Source organism: Aotus nancymaae, unplaced genomic scaffold, assembly GCF_030222135.1.
Source record: "Aotus nancymaae isolate 86718 unplaced genomic scaffold, 86718_ANA_hifiasm-v0.15.2.pri h1tg000043l, whole genome shotgun sequence".
NCBI classification, from domain to species: Eukaryota; Metazoa; Chordata; class Mammalia; order Primates; family Aotidae; genus Aotus; species Aotus nancymaae.
The window spans coordinates 15,052,244-15,070,241 of record NW_026988457.1 but is presented as its reverse complement, the minus strand read 5'-3'; the positions used below and the strand labels follow the sequence as shown (position 1 = coordinate 15,070,241).

The 17,998-nt window shown below is 39.1% G+C and overlaps 1 protein-coding gene across 1 annotated transcript in view; it reads left to right on the top strand.

Moving 5' to 3' along the window:
• Positions 1-17,998, top strand: part of EPSTI1 (epithelial stromal interaction 1) — a 97,625-nt gene that overhangs the window by 54,842 nt on the left and 24,785 nt on the right. The window contains exons 7-8 of the mRNA XM_064361781.1: positions 3,485-3,578; positions 12,841-12,924. Coding sequence (XP_064217851.1) covers positions 3,485-3,578; positions 12,841-12,924 — 178 coding nt within the window. The remainder of the gene's footprint in view (positions 1-3,484; positions 3,579-12,840; positions 12,925-17,998) is intronic.

Genomic DNA, 17,998 nt, shown 5'->3' with positions numbered 1-17,998 from the left:
AAAAAATATGTATCAACCACTAAGGTCACATTAAGATTTTACTTATATTTGGTTAATTAAAAAAATAAATATTACAGAGACAGCTAGTTATCCCTTCACCCTCATCCCTTCCTCCTCTGTCTTTCCTTAGCTGTAACCACTGTCCTGGTATGTAACCTTTGTCAGTGTGCTTTAGCCAAAGACTACCAGGAACATACCTGTAGTTGAACAAGTTGGGTTTATTACTCATTGCAGCAAAGGAAAATACATACCATGGGGAATGGTGAGTTATCTCCATTTTCATGAATATTCTCCAATATTGTTCTTGAAGAATGCAGTCTTGCAGTAGCATTTTGTTTTGCTTTCTACTACACCCGCTCTCAACCTAACCCTCTGTTACACCTAGGACAAAGTGTTAGGTAGAACAAAGTGAGAAGTTGCTAGAAAGACCCTACTACATGGTTTGTGTTTTGGTTGGGTAATATTGGGGAGGGCCTGTGGAAGCAGGGAGTTGTTCTGGATTGGGAGCCATCAGAAGGTGGGGACAATTTTATGATTGGGTATCTCAATAAATCTTACCTGTGGGAAGGACCGAGTGACTATGAAGCTGTAATTAGTAAAGAAGTTAGCAGTCATTCACTTAGAGGAGATGATGTTTGTTCGTTTGTGGATTGCATGATGACCTTGTATGAAGTGGGTATTCTGTGTGACTATTTACATCTGACAGTGGAACAAGGCTTAACTTCAGTGTCGGATCAGATCAGTGTATAATAACACTGAGGTTTAGATGTAAGCCTCAAGTCAATTCCTGGATTCCAGGAGCTGCTCTTCTTCTCACCTGGCAAGTGTTTGTGATTTTACTACATATAAGTGAATTCACAAAAGCATAGACTGCTTCTTAAAATATCATTGTATCATAATTTGAAAGGCAGCCTCCTCCACTCAGGTATTTAGGAACCAAAACTGATAGAGGCGCTACCACCTTCAATGCACAACTTCCAACATTCCCTGAGGGCTGTCTCTGCTCCTGCCAGGAGAACAATGTATGGAGGCACATGTGTGGGAATTTTCTAATAAGTTAGTACTGGACGTGGTATTCCTCACCTCTCACATTCCCTTGGTCAAGACTCAATCATATAGCCAACCTTACCTGCAAGGGAGGCTAGGAAATGTAGTCAAATTGTGTGGCCAAAAGAGGAGAATGTAAATTTTTCATGACCATTTAGCAGTCTCTGCTACAACTGTATTCTGTTGAGGCAAGATTTTCCTGAAAAGACCTTTCAGGATATGCCATAGAAATCAACGTAAGAATGAGCAGGAGGGATCCTTAAAGATCGTAAGTTGGACATAAGTAAATTTTATCTTGTTCTATGGAGAATAAAGGAAGAAATCCTTTACGCTTGGATCAGAGTGACAAAAAGAAGAAAACCACCCCTCTCCAACAGGCAGTAGAGTCACAGTAGTGATAATACCACGAAACCCCAAGGGCAAGGTGATCATATTGCTAGAGTCCAGGGTTCTTAGTCCAGTTGGACTTCCCACAGGGACATTTTCCTTTGTTTGCCCCTCACACAGGTTCTGTATCTTATTTTTGTTAAATATAACCACAGTTACCTTCAGTGATCCCACTTCCATTCAGTCAATATATGGAAATTTTATTATATCCCAGGGACTAATGCTAATAGTAGAAAAATACCAGTTAGTGTGGTAACGTGGGACTTCCTTTGTGTAGTTTACCACTTGGCAGTAATCCACATTTTCTGTAGGCCCCTACCTGTATTCCTCTGGCAGTCCTGTGACTGTCACTCTGCTTTATATCCTACAGCATGAGTGGGGCAGTGATAATTGGCACAAGGGCCATGGCTCTGCAGACAGCTTTTTGCTTGGCATTGGCAGGTAAGAAGAGGCTGTCGGTAAACTGAGGGGGCTGCCTGTCAACTTGGTCTGAAGGTTCTTCCTTGCTTATCACAGTGTTTCTTTTTCACTGCTTTCTGCTACAGGCTGCACTCAGTTTAGGATATTCAGAGATCTCACCCAAACTTCTGGCATCACTCTTCTTTTTATACTCTTGACTGATGACTTCATAAAGCCCCAGACAGTGGGGCAGCTTCCAGACTCTGTGACTTCGTTAGTCTCCTTGTCTATTCTGGGCAAGATAAGTAACCCAAGCCAAATGGAAAGGCTGCTCGTCTCAACTGCTGAATGTTTCTCAGGGTTATGGATGTTGCTTCATTTTTATTTCTTCCTTCCCCAGATCAAGCTTCTGACCTTTTTTCCAAATGCCATGTTCTACCTAAGTAATTATTTGAAGTGATGTTGGCACCTGTTTAATTTCTAATTCCTTGTTTTCCCCCCACACTGGATACCATTTGTTCTTACCGGATACTTTATGTCTCCTTTGATGCCCATGTCCTAAGTTCTTGATGAATCCAATCTTAGCACTGGGCTTCAAATAGTGGGTGGAAGCAGAGGGCTAGCGGGAGGAGGGAGGGAGATGGGAGCAGGCTGCATGAGTCTGGTGCTCAATGAGGTATGTGGCTGTGAATGTGCAATGAAGAGGTAAAAACCCCACAAATTACATGAGAAAAGGACAAAGGGGTAGAAATTAATCAAGGGTAGGGAGAATAGGCCAGGCACTGAGGTAAGGACTAGGAAACAATTTCAGTGTTCTATGCCTGGCATGAGTGAGAGGAGAAATTGGGGTGGTGGTTTGGATTTTTAAGATAAAAACAGAATTTCTTATTTAAACTGAGGACATTTTTAGGTCAATTTTTTTCAGATTTAAAAAGAGATATTAGAAATGCAGTCCAGAATCAGCAGCACTTTTTAACCTCTATGGAGGGTTTAGCGCCTCTCTGAAATAAAATGCAAAGCAGTGTGTGTGTGTGTGTGTGTGTGTGTGTGTGTGTGTGTGTCTGTCTGTTGACAGATGGTCCACTTTTGCTTTCAGAGTCCCAAAGGGCTCTGTGATCCATAAATGGAAAAGAGTTACTGGATTAGAGGGTCTGTGTATCTTGACAGCAGTCAAAGCCATGAGGAAGATGAGATGACTTGGGAGAAAGACCCCCAGAGGGTAAAGGGCTTCATGCAAAACTGGTGTGAAGCAGAATGTCGTAGGCCGTTAACATTCCACAGCCCTACCGTGAAGTCTGAGTGTTAAACATGAAACGTTCAGATAGGAAATTAGGGCCTCATGCTGTGGAATGTGCTCCGAGAGAGCATTTGAATTTATGTCAGTTACACAAATTGGAAAAAAATGAAGTCATAGGTTCACATTTCACAAACCTAGTTTTATATTTTTGAAATACTGTTTTTGAAGAATGCAGTCTTGCAATAGCATTTTGTTTTGATTTCTAGTACCCCTTGTTCTCAACCTAACCTTCTGTTCTACCTAGGACGATTTTAGTCATCACCCAAATAAGTCTAGGTTTGTATCCAAAGGAACAATAAATAATTATATTCACATTTTTGTGAAGGCACTAATACTCGTTTGTGTTCCTGGTAGCAAAACTGCTGAGTTCTTGAGCAAACTGAACACAGAATCTCCAGGCAGAAGTGCCTGTCAAAGTGCTGTTTGTGGCCCACAATCCTCAACATGGGTAAGTGAAATGGTACGCAGGGTGCTACCTGGCACCTTTTAAAGAGGTATTTAGTGAATACTGAAGATTCGGTGTTTAGAGTGACTTGTATATCATAGAATGCTGGAACTAAGGACAGATGACCTGATCTGAAACTTTGACCTCAATGTTGCCTGAGCTATAAAATAATGCTTGTATTATTTTATGGGCACCTGGACTAAAACGGCCTCAGAGAAGTCCTTGCTCTCACCCAATCATCCATTTACCCACCCACCCACCCACCCATCCATTATCCATCCATCATCCGTCCTGCCATCCAACCGTCCATCCATCCATTCTTCAAATTCATAGGTCTATGTAAGGCCTACTGAGTGCCTACATTTTCTACCCAATGAAACTTAGTAAAGGAGAAAAAAGCAAACTGCTGAGTGTAGAGCATATCATGATAAGAAAGCACTACTGCCTTATCAGGAAGAAGTATTTAAGTCAGACCATGTTAGATGCTTCCTGGGAAATGACACCTGAGCAGAAGCTTAAAGTATGAATCATTAAAGTGATGAGTCCTTCCAGGTATCAGAATTAATAAAGACCCAGAGAGCAAGAATTAAGGTATACAGGCAAGAAATTAGCATGGCTTGTGTTGTGGAAGAAGAGTTATGTAGCTACAGTGCAGCAAAGTGAACTGGAAGGCTGTAGAAGTGAGCAGGAACCATGAGCACCATTTCTCAGTGGTGTTACGTCTGGAAATTCAGGTGGGACAGTTCATTGTGTGAGTTGTCTTGAGTACTGCAGGACGCTTAGTATCCCTGGCCCCTGGGCATGAAGTGCTAGTAGCACCATTCAGACACTGAGACATCTAGAAATGCCCCACACGGTGCTTACTAGTGGGACATGTAGAAATGCCCCACCTACTGCGTGCCGGTGGTGCTCTGGGCAGAAAAGCACTGCAGAAATTTGTATGCCACATTGGAAAACCTGAACCTCATCCTGTGAGTACTGAAAGCATCAGATATTTTTAAACAGGGAAGGCTTAAGGTTAGATTTGGGTTTTCATTCTGGATCACGTTGGTAACATTGTGAAGGAGGGATCTAAAGGAACAGAGAAGCAGAGAGGCCCCTAAGGCTTTTGTATACGTCTGGGTGAAGAATGATGAATACTTCAGCTGGCACAGCAGGGGAGAGGATGGAGAAGAAAGTGCAGGTCAGAAAACTGCCTGGAAGGTGAAAGCGGCAGGGCTTGGTTACAGATTGGTTAATTGGGGGCAAGAAAGTAAGTGTAATTAAGGATAATTCTGGGAAAGGGATGTAGCTGAAAGAAAAGATGAGTTTACGTTTCTGAAAGTCTCAGGTTTCTCAGGGTTTGGGCAGCTAAGTAAGTTGTTGAAGAACCCTCCTCTTCATCTCCCCTTACCCCTTTCTCAGTAGAGATCATGTTTTTAAATGTCAGGAAGATATTATGACATTCCTCAGGAAAAGGTCATTATACTCCTACTTACAAACCTTTAGTTGTTGCCCATGTTTTTTTGCTGCTTCTAATGTGATGTTCTAAACTGTAAATTCAGCAGCGTGGGCCCCACAAGTTATATTAACGTTAATCCATCATCTCTCTTCCCTCACTGCAGGGCTCTGGGGGAAAGAGTTGAGAAGCTGTAGGTAGTGGAGTTAAATCATGTGTAGATGACAGCCCTAAACACCTGTCTGGATATCCTCGTGGCTGTCAGGGAGGGAGAGGGAGAACAGGAGTTGGATAGCTTTAACCACTAGGTTTTCGCCTACCGGACTGTTTCGCCTACCCTCTGTTTGAGGGCCCCCTGAATCCTTGATGTGTAACGCCCGCAGAACTGTGTGTGCTGCTCCATTGATTTTGGCTCATTTCTGCAGTTTAACAAGATCATCCTGAGTTTTAATATTGTCGTCCAAAGCATTAGCAGTGTCTCCCAGAGCTGCATTTTCTGTGGATTGATTAGTGCATTAGTCATAGGATCCTCAGAGGTATTAATAGAAAATATGGAGCAGGATTGGACCCAGGATGGTTCCTTATAAACTGCACACAATAGCTGCTCCCATTTTGACCCCAAACTATTAATAAGTTTTCGGTGTTCAATATATTTAACTGACTTTTTACCCATATTATACTCTTCTCATTCTTTCTAATCCATATGCATAGAATTCTTCTGAGGACGCTTTGCAGAACCATTTCTAATGCTTTAGGAAAATCAAATATGTACATTGCACTTCTGTGAAGAACATTTCTTTGTAAAAAGAGGACACCTGCAGTTTATTTTAGCTATGGTCAACGTATAGAATGTGAACACTATGTGATTCCTATCTATATGGGGTGTGATGAGCTGGAAGAATTTATATTTGCTTTTTTTTAATACTTTAATTTTACTACCTAATGTAACTTTTCTGAGAAGACTTTTTCTCTTGTACTTTTCTCCTTTAAAGGTGGATCTGCCATTGGCAGATGGGGATTTAATAAATACTAGAAAATTATGTCAATGTAAAAGATTACAAGAAAAATCCTTTAGTGGTTACAAGAAAATTCCTTTTGGCGTAGGACTTCAGACAAGAGATATTTACAGGGTTCACTTTTGCATGTGGATTAATATAGTTCTTTGTATCGTGTGCGTAGGCAGAAGTATCAGCATCATTATACCTTCCTGAGTGATCTTCACTGCATATTTCTAGTTAAATAAGAAATGACTTCTAGTCTCTGTTTTGCTGCCCTCACTTTTTTTTTTTAATTGGACAGGGTTTCACTCTGTCACCCAGGCTTGTGTGCAGTAGTGTGATCTTGGCTTACTGCAACCTCCACCTCCCAGGCTCAAGCTACCCTGCCACCTCAGCCTCCTGAGTAGCTGGGACCACATGCATGTACTCCTATGCCCAGCTAACTTTTGTAGTTTTTGTAGAGACAGAGTTTTTCCACATTGCCCAGGGTGATATCAAACTCCTGGGCTGAAATGATCCACCCACCTCGGCCTCCCAAAGTGCTGGGATTACAGGAGTGAGCCCCTGCACCCCGCCTTGTGCCCTGACTTCCTTAACAAAGAATAACAAAAAAAATATATCATCCTGGTGTTTCACTGCCCCAAATCATTCAGTGGTCCCTCATGTCTTCAAGGATAAAATCAGAATGTCTTAGCTTAGGCACAAAGCCCTTTCCTCTCTCTGCCCCTTCCTCTTTCCCTCAGTTTTAGGTTCTGTCTCTTTCTTTAGAACTGCCCCTCTCTAGTCCTCTAGGGTCTGCCCCTGAGGCTAAATCTTTTCTTCTGCAAAGGGGTAAGGGGAAGCAAAGCTTTTGAAAGTAGGAGCAAAGATTTAGATGCAGGCCAATCTCAGGCTCCACTGCAGACCTCCTGACTCAGAGCCTGCATTTAATACAATCCATGGGAGATGTGTGTGTATGTTAATGTCTGAGGGGCCAAGCTCTATAGCTCATGCTTCTCTGGCCATCCTCTCTCACACTACTGTGAGCACTCAGGTTGGTTAGTGTAATTTTTATCTACGTGTCACATGCTCATTCATTAAGAAGTAGAATAAAACCTTCATTCAATGAATATGTGTCCCTTTGTGGCACTTGAATCCCACTTCCACCTTGCTGCTGTAACAAATTACCAACAATGTAGTGTCCTAATACAACAAAAACATATTCTCTTACATTTCTGGAGGTCAGAAATAAAAAATGAGTTTTAAAATGCTAAAATCAGGGTATCAACAGGAATGTTTCCTTCTGGAGGTTCCGGGGGCATCTGTCCCCTGTCCCCGCAAACCCTTGGCACATGGCCTCATTGGTCCAATTTAGCTTCCATCTCTCCCCACCTTCTGCACCGTCTCTGACCTTCTTGCCTTCATCTTATACTGACCTTTTTGATTACAGTGGGTCCACCTGGACCATCCAGGCTAATCTTTCCACTTCAAGATCCTTAATCTGCAAAGTCCCTTTGCCATATAAAGAAACATTCAGATTCCAGGGATTAGGACATCTTTAGGGGGTCATTAAGGTGCTGGGGACCCCACCACCTGTTTCTTTTCTTATCTCTGAATATCTGTTAGTATGTGTTGCTCTCTCTTGACGAATCAGTTTTAGACCTTATTAACTCATTTCTTCCTCTGATTCTTATAATTATTCAGTAATTTGAGCTTTCCCTATTATGACTATATAAATATTTTCTCACTGCCAAGCCAATTGGTGTACTCTGGTTACATCTTCCTGTACATCTTTTTAAACATATTATAGCATTTTCTTAGTTTCCTTTGAACATTTGACTGTCTTCTGACAGCTTTTGTGACTGTTCTACAAAATGCCTCTTGATGCAAATTTCTAAACAATTTTCCATTTTATGCCTGTCAGATAACTTGTCAATTTTGTTTTTTCTTTTCTCTTCCTCCTGGATCCCTCTTTCCTCCTGCTTTAACCTGTCCTGGGTGTTTGTAGGCCTGCTGCACAGCTGTTGTTCTGGGATTCTCCTTTAACCCAATGGTTCTCAGCCTCCTCTGCACACTAGATTCACCTAGGAGCTTTAAAAATCACGGACACCTGGGTTGCACCTCCAGCGAGCCTGCTGTATTGTGGCCTGGGCTTCAGGGGTTCAAAAAGCCCCCCAGGTGATTCTAATGTTCAGCCAAGGGTGAGGATCACTGTTTTAAAGTCATCTTGGGAATTGCTTTTATTGCTTTCCTATGTTGGGTTCTCTGATTTCTGGGTCTCACTTCTTTTACTTTTTTTGCTTTATTTCTTTGTTTTGGTGAAGCATATTACTTAATAGCTTCCCAAGAGAAGACACATGGAAGGTAAATATGTTCAGGTCCTTTCACGTCTGAAACTATCTTTATTCTGCTCTCATGCTTTGGTTGCGTTTTTACTGATGACTGTTCCAAACTGGAAATAATTTTCCTTCAGAATTTTGAGGCATTGCTCTTCTAACTTTGAGTACTGGTTCCTGAGAAATTCAAGGCCATGTGAATTTCAGGCCTTATATGAGGGCTTTTCTCTGCTTCCTCTGAAAATACTTTAATATCATCTTTTCTTTCTCTGGTATTCTGTAATGATGTAATTTAGTGTGAAAGTCTTTTTTAAATTCATTTTCAATCTGGAAATTCATCTCTAGTTCTAGATGATTTTCTTGTGTTATTTCTTTGATTTATTTCCCTTCATTTTCTCTTTATGGAATTTCTATTATTCAAATTGCAGACCTCCTGGATTTATCTTCTAGCTTTAGAGATTTTTCTCCTGTAATTTATCTTTGACTACTTTTTTTTCTATATTTTGGCATATTTTCTTGACTTTATCTTCTAAATATTTTACTGATTTGGGTTTTTTTGAGGGGGGAAGGTGGGAGATTTTTTTTTAAATTCTCCAAACTCCTTTTTTTTTCTTTTTTACTTTAAAAATATATGTCACTTTATAGTTCTCAGAAGAAACAGTACAGGAAGCAGAATAAAACTTCAAAGACAGGGTCTCAGAGGCTTACTGGTCAGTATGCAGGACTTTGTAAAGTCATTTCATTCTCAGCCTGGCATTTGCCCGCTGCTGCTGTCTTTACATGTGTACCCAGTTTAATTTATCTAGAAAATACACTTTTCATTTCCTGTTTGTGTTGGGTGAATTAGCACCTGCATTTTCAAGGCAGGAGCAGGTATATAGGGGTGAAGGGCTTCATTTGACATTCAACTAAAATACACTTTTATTTATCCTCCCCCAAAGCTATGCTTATAATGTATTCATTCAATTAACAGTCTTTAAGCCTCCTATGTGCAAGCCCTGTGTCAGGACACTATATGAAACTTCCTAGTCATTCCTTTCTTTTTACCTGCCTATTACCCATCTGTCTTCCCCAGTAGCTGGTGCATCCATTTCTTGGGGCTTCATGTTGCTCTGTGGAGAGAATTGGCTCCCCATGGGTGTCCTCTAGCCCCTTCCAGCAAGTCTTCAAGTTTGCTGTTTTCCTGTCTAAGTCATTTACTGTTTCTTTACCTACTCTGCCTTCATGGATAGTCCTCTGTAAATATGGATCTCTTGGTTTTTGAAGATAGAGCTTGTGTGTATTTCATTTTCTCCTCTGTTTAGGGTAATTTTGGGGAGAATGGAACAGGAACATTTTTACTCCACCATCTGGAAAGGAGAACTTAATGCTTGTCATGGGTTGAGACTAACACTTCTCAAAATTTACGTGGAAGCCTTAACCCCTAGCCCCTCAGAATGTGACCTTATTCAGAGGTAGCATCTTTACAGAGGAAATAAGTTAAAATGAGGCTCCTAGAGTGGGTTCAAATCCATTACGAAAGGTGTCCTTATACAAAGGAGAAATTGGGACACAGAAGCATGCATACAGGGAAGATGATGTGAAGAGATGTATGATGAAGATGGAGTCTGCAGGCCCAAAAGAGAAGCCTGGAATAGATATTTCTCTCATGGCCCTCAGAAGGAACCAACCCTGAGGACACTTTGATTTTGGACTTCAAGCCTCCAGAACTATAAGATAGTAAATTTCTGTTATTTAAACCACCAGTATCGTAATACTTTGTTATGGAAGCCCTAGCAAACTCATGCACTGCTGTTTTCCATTTGCCCATGTGCCGCTCTTCTCCCTGTGTAGTCAGACTCCTACTCACTCTCCGAAATATAACTTAATCTTACTTGATTTGGAAAGTGTCATTGATCCAGTTTAATTGAATATTCTTCTTTTTGGGTTCCTCTATTATAATACCTGTCATGCTGTACTGTAATCATTAATCTTCTAGTTTGTCTTTCACACTAAGCTATAAATGCTTGAGGTCTGGACTCGTGTCCTGACACAGGGCTTGCACAGAGGAGGCTTAAAGACTGTTAATTGAATGAATACATTATAAGCATAGCTTTGGGGGAGGATAAATAAAAGTGTATTTTAGTTGAATGACAAAAATATAACAATATTGTATTAAATGAATATTTCAATGTTAGAAAATTTGTGTGAATACAGTGACTTAGAGATTTCTAGTGTTTAGATCTAAGAAAATAGTGATCACTTTTTCCCTATTATTTTTGAACAGAAACTTCCTGTCCTGCCTAGGGATCACAGCTGGGTAAGAAAGCATTAGGATTGCAAGTAACTTTGAACTTTTCATAAGTTCAGATGCCACGTGACTTCCCAGTTTCTGTGGCCTATTTTATGGCACCTTATTGAATAATAAGGTGTTTAATAACCACTTTTTTCTAGTCAAAAACTAAGACCTGTATTCTGATAAAAGAACAACAAAATGACAAGTTTAAAGAGAGTTTATTCAAATAGAATTTAGATACTTCATTCAAGTTGTAACTGAATTCAAGTTGCTTTAACTAAATATTTTATTCTGCCTTTTAATATCTTGACTAGAAGTTGCCTGCCTGCCTGCCTGCTTTTCCCTCCCTTCCCTTCCCTTCCTTCCCTCCCTCCCCTCCCTCCCCCCCTTCCCTTCCCTCCCCTCCCCTCCCCTCCCCTCTCCTCCCCTTCCCTCCCTTCCTTCCTCCCTTCCTCCCTAGGTCTTATATGGAATATTTGTGATAAAGACAAACCTTCTCTAATATAAAAAGAAGTTGTTAGAGAATCACTGTTCCCCTTCTGTGTCTTATCACTGTCCCCTGAGTTTAGGGTGCAAATAAGAGAAAGTCATAGGATGTATGCTTACCTGCCCAATGCAGCAGGGTTTGGATAAACAAGAGCTTTCTGAACACATAAAGCTCCAGTTTTCCAGTTGGCACTGCCATAGATGATATCATTTTGAAACCTTCTCTGTTTTTCTGGGAAGTGGTTCTTATTATTTGATGGTATATGGCTTTTTATAGTGACAGAAATGGGAGTATAAACTAAGAAGAGCTTGAGAAAAAATATATAAAAGTTCATGTAGGTTGGAAAACGGGGGAACCAGCTTATATGAACTTTATGGATTATTAGTCCTGAGAACTAGGTCTGAAATATGTAACCTGCTGCCATGATGGTGCTGTAATTTCCTAAGTATTAGCTCTTTGCCTTACAGAAGCTGGGGCTGCAAATCAATGTGAAGGAGAGAAAGCATATGACAAATAAACAGAACACTTGAAATGCCATAAATTTCAGAACACATGGTCACCATGCCAGGGTATGGAACTCTGGTATGGTGGGTCAGAGATACTGAAGGGCATTCTCCCACATGGTGGTTCTCCAAAGGCTTTGTTGTCATATGTTCCTGAACAGGCTTTGTTTTCCTTTTCAGAAATAGAAATAAGCTTCATACAGATTAGGGATGCAAGCACTTAGAAAGTATGCATCCTTGAAATTATATGGTATCAACCACTAGTTGACAGGCTGCTTAATCAGGTATCATTAATGGGCTAGACATACCAGTGCTTCTACAGACAATGCCACCATTGCTTGTCTTTAATACTGACTGATCAGCTAGTTGAAATATTCTTGAAAATGTCCTAAACTTCCACTAGAAGGAATAAACTGTTGATTATCTCCAAGGGGATTTTTTTTTTTTTTTTTTGAGATGGAGTTTCGCTCCTGTTACCCGGGCTGGAGTGCAATGGCGCGATCTCGGCTCACCGCAACCTCCGCCTCCTGGGTTCAGGCAATTCTCCTGCCTCAGCCTCCTGAGTAACTGGGACTACAGGCACGCGCCACCATGCCCAGCTAATTTTTATTTATTTATTTTTTTTTGTATTTTTAGTAGAGATGGGGTTTCACCGTGTTGACCAGGATGGTCTCGATCTCTTGACCTCGTGATCCACCCGCCTCGGCCTCCCAAAGTGCTGTGATTATAGGTGTGAGCCACCGCGCCTGGCGGGGATTCTTTTTTAATTGCACTTTAGGTTCTGCAGTACATGTGCAGATCATGCAGGAAGGTTGCACAGGTACATACATGGCAAGGTGGTTTACCACCTTCATCCCCCCATCACCTATATCTGGTATTTCTCCCCACGTTATCCCTCCCCACCCTCCTCACTCCCCACTGTCCCTCCCCTAGCCGCCCCCAGCTGAGTGCAGTGTGTGATGCTCCCCGAGGGGTATTTTTAAAGCTTAATTAAACATTTAGATTACCCTTTCAAATGTGCCAGGTGATTGTGCTTAAACTAGTTTTCTTTTCATATATCCCAAGGGACATCTTCAGATATATGCATAAATCATTCAATAACCAAGTGTGTATGGAGAGCTTACTATACGCTCAGTACAGAGGTTAAGTTATTAGCACCAGGCCTATGGTAGGCAGCTTGGTGTACTGTGGTGATACTTTATCCTATTAAGTTTTTGAGTTTTTTTTTTTTCTCTCTGTTCCTTTACAGGACAGAAGCTGGGCTTATAGAGATTCTCTAAGGGCAGAAGAAAACAGAAAATTACAAAGGATGAAGGATGAACAACATCAAAAGGTACTTACAAGCCCCTGATAGTTATTGCTAATTGTTTATTTGAGGTACTAGATAATTTTGAAGAATTTATGAACAGAAATATTTAGATACATGAAAATCCTGAAAACAGGAATACAAGCATTGAAAATAAAAGGTGCATTTCTGGATGTGTTTTAAGAGTATGATGGTGGCTCCTTCTGATCAAAACTTTCATGTTACCTAGCCTCATGGAGGCTACAGTGGATCTGCCATACTTGTTGGTAGTAGATCACAAAGAAGCTGATAGAGCCCTGGTGAACTTCTCATCTGCAAAACAAAACACCATCACCATCACCGCTATTTTTAAACCAAAGATATATGAAATTAAAGGTGGTGTCCAGAGAATGCGATAATGCATAAGAAAGTAGCCTTCCAAAGTTATGAAACTGGCATAAACATTCACTAAAAATAGTTATACCCATACAGTAAAACGAAGTTACGCTACACGGGTATACAAATATGTGAGGCATTCCATCTATTTTGAGCAATGGAAATCAGCGAGATGAATTCAGCATATTCTAAGAAAAGTGCTTAAAGAATAATCTTCATTACAATATGAAATTTCTAGTACGGTAACTGAAAATAGTCAATGGGATACTTGATGGCCATACCTGCTTTTAATAAATAGGCCAAAAGCTCCTCAGCATGAGATGAGGATGATGAGAAAGACCCATAGTTAACTCCGAAGTGCCACTTGATTTCAGATTCTTTAAACAAAAAAAAAGGGAGTGGGGTGGGACTCCAACTAGCTAAATAATTTATCTTTCCCATCATTCTTATTTTCCAACTTTTCCTCTTGCCATGCTAGTGGTTGACAAATCCTGTCACTGTTTCTTATAGAACATTTATCAAATCTATGTCTTCAATTATATAATTAACTAGAATTTGAACTCCTGTTTTGATTTCCTTGATTTGGTTTAATCTATTTTTTTGTCTTTCCCCAACAAGGTAATTTATTACAGCAATTGTGTGTAAAAATTCCATTGAAAAATGGACTGTTTGTACTAATTGCTGTTGCTATAATTTGACCTTTTTGAGTGCTACCTTCTTCCTAACAATGTGGAACCCCTTTCTCATTCACGGTTTCACCTGGCATGTGTCAGCAGGCTGTTTTGTGCACCATAGGTAGTCATTAAATCCTTGAAAGAAATTATGTGAGTTGTAAACTTCCTTATTTAGTTCCTGTGTAGGCAAAGATGAACCGTGAAACATTTTTATCCCTTAGTAGTTTTTTTTTCAATAAAAATCTTTTTGTTTTGACAGAGTTCTAATCTTGAAATCTACACTTAAATAGCAATGTTATGGTAAGATTGTAGTAGTTAACAAGTAGAAGCTAAATCTGGTGCATTTTAATGATATCTGCCAAATGACATAAAAATGTTCATCTGTTTCTATGAGCTTTTAACTTAACATAAAATTGTGAAGTACTTAGCATGCTGCGGTGAATGTTGCAAAGTCAGTTGTAGATATGATTTATTTTTAAATAACTTCTAGTGGATTTTAAAGTGTTTTTAAAAGTTTGGTATATGTATTTGAAATATAAAAGTATTAAAAGTAGAACTTTTGACAAAGCGAATGCTTAACAAATTAGAATACTAGATCTAGGATTTAATTTTCAGGTTGAGCAGTTAATTTAAATAGTGAAAATTAAAGTTTTTATTTCTTAATCTTGTTTTTATTCTAGACATAGATAAATATTGATATATACACATTTTCTGGTTATTGATTGAACATATTTTCGTTATATGTCTTTTTACATAAATTGCTTCCTTTTACTTATCGTAGCTTTCAAGGAAATGAATTGCTTTAATATATAAATAATTCCATCCTTAGGGATTTCAATAACTGTACACTACACAAGGATGTTTATCCATCTATTCTACCTTATTTTTACTTCTCTCTTTTTTTGCCTGATGTGTTGTTGTTGGCAAATGTCCACTGAAGGCATTTCTTTATTTGTAGAACCTTTCATTCCTTATCACTTAAATGATTTACCTTAAGAAAACTGGAGGATCATGTTTATGATAAAAAGATAAAAAGCACAATACATTTCTATCATTGCATCCAGTGATGTGTTTGTTTATTCCATTTATTCAACAAATATTTATTGGCTACCTGTACGGAATAATTCTTAGTTAAGTAACCTAGGTTAAGTTTAGGTGGCAGCACATAAGTTTTGTTCTATGTGTCTGTCTGACTTTCCCATTTTTACTCTCGGCTCTGGGAACAAAAAACCTCCTCAAGTTTAAAGTCTAGATATTTTACATGTGATTCACTTCCTTCTTCTTCTAGAAATTTATTTTAATTCCTCTTTTTTTCTATACCTTTAATACATTCTTCTCCATTGGAGACTTTTTTTTTTGTCAGAGATATGCCACAGTTGGTGCCAGTGGGTCATGAAGATTATAGAGCACATGTGAACTTCTCACCTCCTCTTACCATTCGAAAATCAACCAGCTAACCCCTTCCTTGATTTTGCTAGCCTCAGAGATATTACATTTTCTGCTTCTACCAAATTTTAAAAAAGACAAAGGTAGTCTTACTGTAACCACTTCTTTATTACCCACTTCATTCTTAATTCCTTATGATCCACTTTATAGTCACAAATGCTGTTACTGAAATTGCTTTCTAAATGTGAACTCGCTTCTGAACATAAAGTTTAGTGGTCTTTTTTTAATTCCTATCTTCTCCCTGAACTCTAGATAGTAACACTATCTAACACCACTTTAAAGCTTTCCTTTTTCTGGCCTTTTTTAAAAACTGTATTATTCTGGTTGATCTGTTTTAGACTAATCTATCCCAGCATTCATTCATTCATTCTTTTGGCAAACATGTATGGAGTTCCTATTCTATACCAAGCCTTGTGCAAGTTGCCAAAGCTATAATTAAGATCAGGAGAGACAAGGTTGCAGCTCTCCTGAAGTTTACTTACTATGTAAGGGAGGAGGTAGACAATTAAAAGGAGACAAATAAATACAATATTATACTTTTAAATTTTATAGTGATTCATCACTTTGTAGTAATCAGTTCAACTAATTATATTAGTTATTTCATTACTATAAAGAACTACTGGAGACTGGGTAATTTATAAAGAAAAGAGGTTTAATTGGCTCACAGTTCTGCAGGCTGTACAGGAAGCATGGCTGGGGGAGCCTCAGAAAACTTACAATCATGGTGGAAGGAGAAGGGGAAGCAAGGGCATCTTCACATGGGCAACAGGAGAGAGCAAAGGGGGAAATGGTACACACTTTTAAACAACCAGATCTCCTGAGAACTCACTGTTATGAGAACAGCAAGGGGGAAATCTGCCCCCACGATCTAATCAATTTGCACCAGGTTCCTCCCCCAAAATTGGGCATTACAATTCAACATGAGGTTTGGCTGGGGACACAGAGCAAAATCATACCACTAGTGCTGCAAGGAAATAAATTGTGTGTTATGAGAATTTCAGGCTGGTTTATTAAATATTGTTGATTGCCTGCTCATCTGCAGCTCTGATTTTTCTTCAAGTGTCAGTCCTACTTTGCATGAACTGTGTTTCAGAAAAGGCAGGTGCTACCCCAGCTCCAGGGATTCATTCCCAAAGTGGTCTAACTCTTCATGGGAATTCCATTCTCCTTGACTATGATTGGTTTCACTATGGACACATGATACAGTTTTGACCAATGAGACTAAGGGAAGCCTACCTTTTAGGATAGATTTTATCAAAATGAAGTATACTGCTTTTCACATTTAATGATTTGTCAGCTTGATTTCTTTTCTGACTATTTTGTTTGATTCTAATCATCCTTCTACCAGTTTTTTAATTAGTATTTACATGACATTTGTTTAATCACTTACTTTTAACATCTCTGTGTCATGGTTTAAAGTAGATTTTGAGTGGAAAAAATATCATGTTTCTCTTTTACCCAGTTTCAGAATCTCTTTTAATAGGTAGATTTGATGTGTTCTCATTTATTATGATTACTAGCATATTTGCATGTGTTTGTATTCTTACTATGTAATTTATATTTTATTATGTTTTCTTTCTTTTTTTTAACTGACACTGAATTTTCTGTTTCATTTATTTAGGTTTTTTTTCCTTCTCTCCACTCCCCCTTCCCGTGCTATAAGAAATTTCACAGTGTTTGTTTTTGTTTCTAATCTTGCGTAGCCTTTGATTGTCTCTTTTAATCTGAAAATACATGTCTCTCTTTAGTTTTCCTTTTTTCTTCCTAATTTTTTTTGATGTATCTTTCCCCATTTTGTCTTTGCTCTCCATTTCTGGAATATCTATCAAGTGGATTTGGACATTTCAGATCTATTCTGTGTATACCTTCATTGTTTTCTTATACTTCTTATCTCTTTGACCTTTTTTATTGTATTCTGGAAGAAAGCTTTCGCTAGAGCATCCTGCTCACTAAATTATTTCATAACTTCTCATTCTGCTTATTTGGCACATACTGAGTTTGTTTATTTACCAAGATTGCTGGTTTACTTTCTCATAACAGTGTTCTGCTTTATAAGTGCAATATTCTTTCTCATCTCATCTTCTCATTTAATGTTTGCGTGTTTGTAACTATACAAACATTAAAGTGTTCTATTTACCATATTTCCATTTTAATCTTTATCTCCATGGAATTCTTTCCCAAATGTTTGATTATTCTTGTTTATCTCCTTATATCTATTTGGATACACTGCTGAATGAGGTATGTAGGAGCTTGTCTTCTGTGTTGGCAGCCTTGTGTTCTCCTATAGTCAGTAGGTACTTGGGACATTGCCCTGTTTTTCTGAGCCCAGCCATGCCTCTCCCATTCACTGCTTACCTCTTGCTGCCTACTGTGCAGTGCAAGTGTGGGAAGGGAAAGAACCCACCACCAAGCTGCTCTCAGTGCAGTTTTCTAACTGATCATCTTAATGATGGTCTCAGTATTCTTTCCTATAGCTCTTTCAGAAGGAGGTGTACTTAGCTCCAATTTATCCTGCACATCGGTTTTCCCTTGTAATGTAACCTGTCTCCTTCTCCCTTTCAGAAATTTCTTGAAATATCTGATAAGCTGATTGCACTTATTGATTG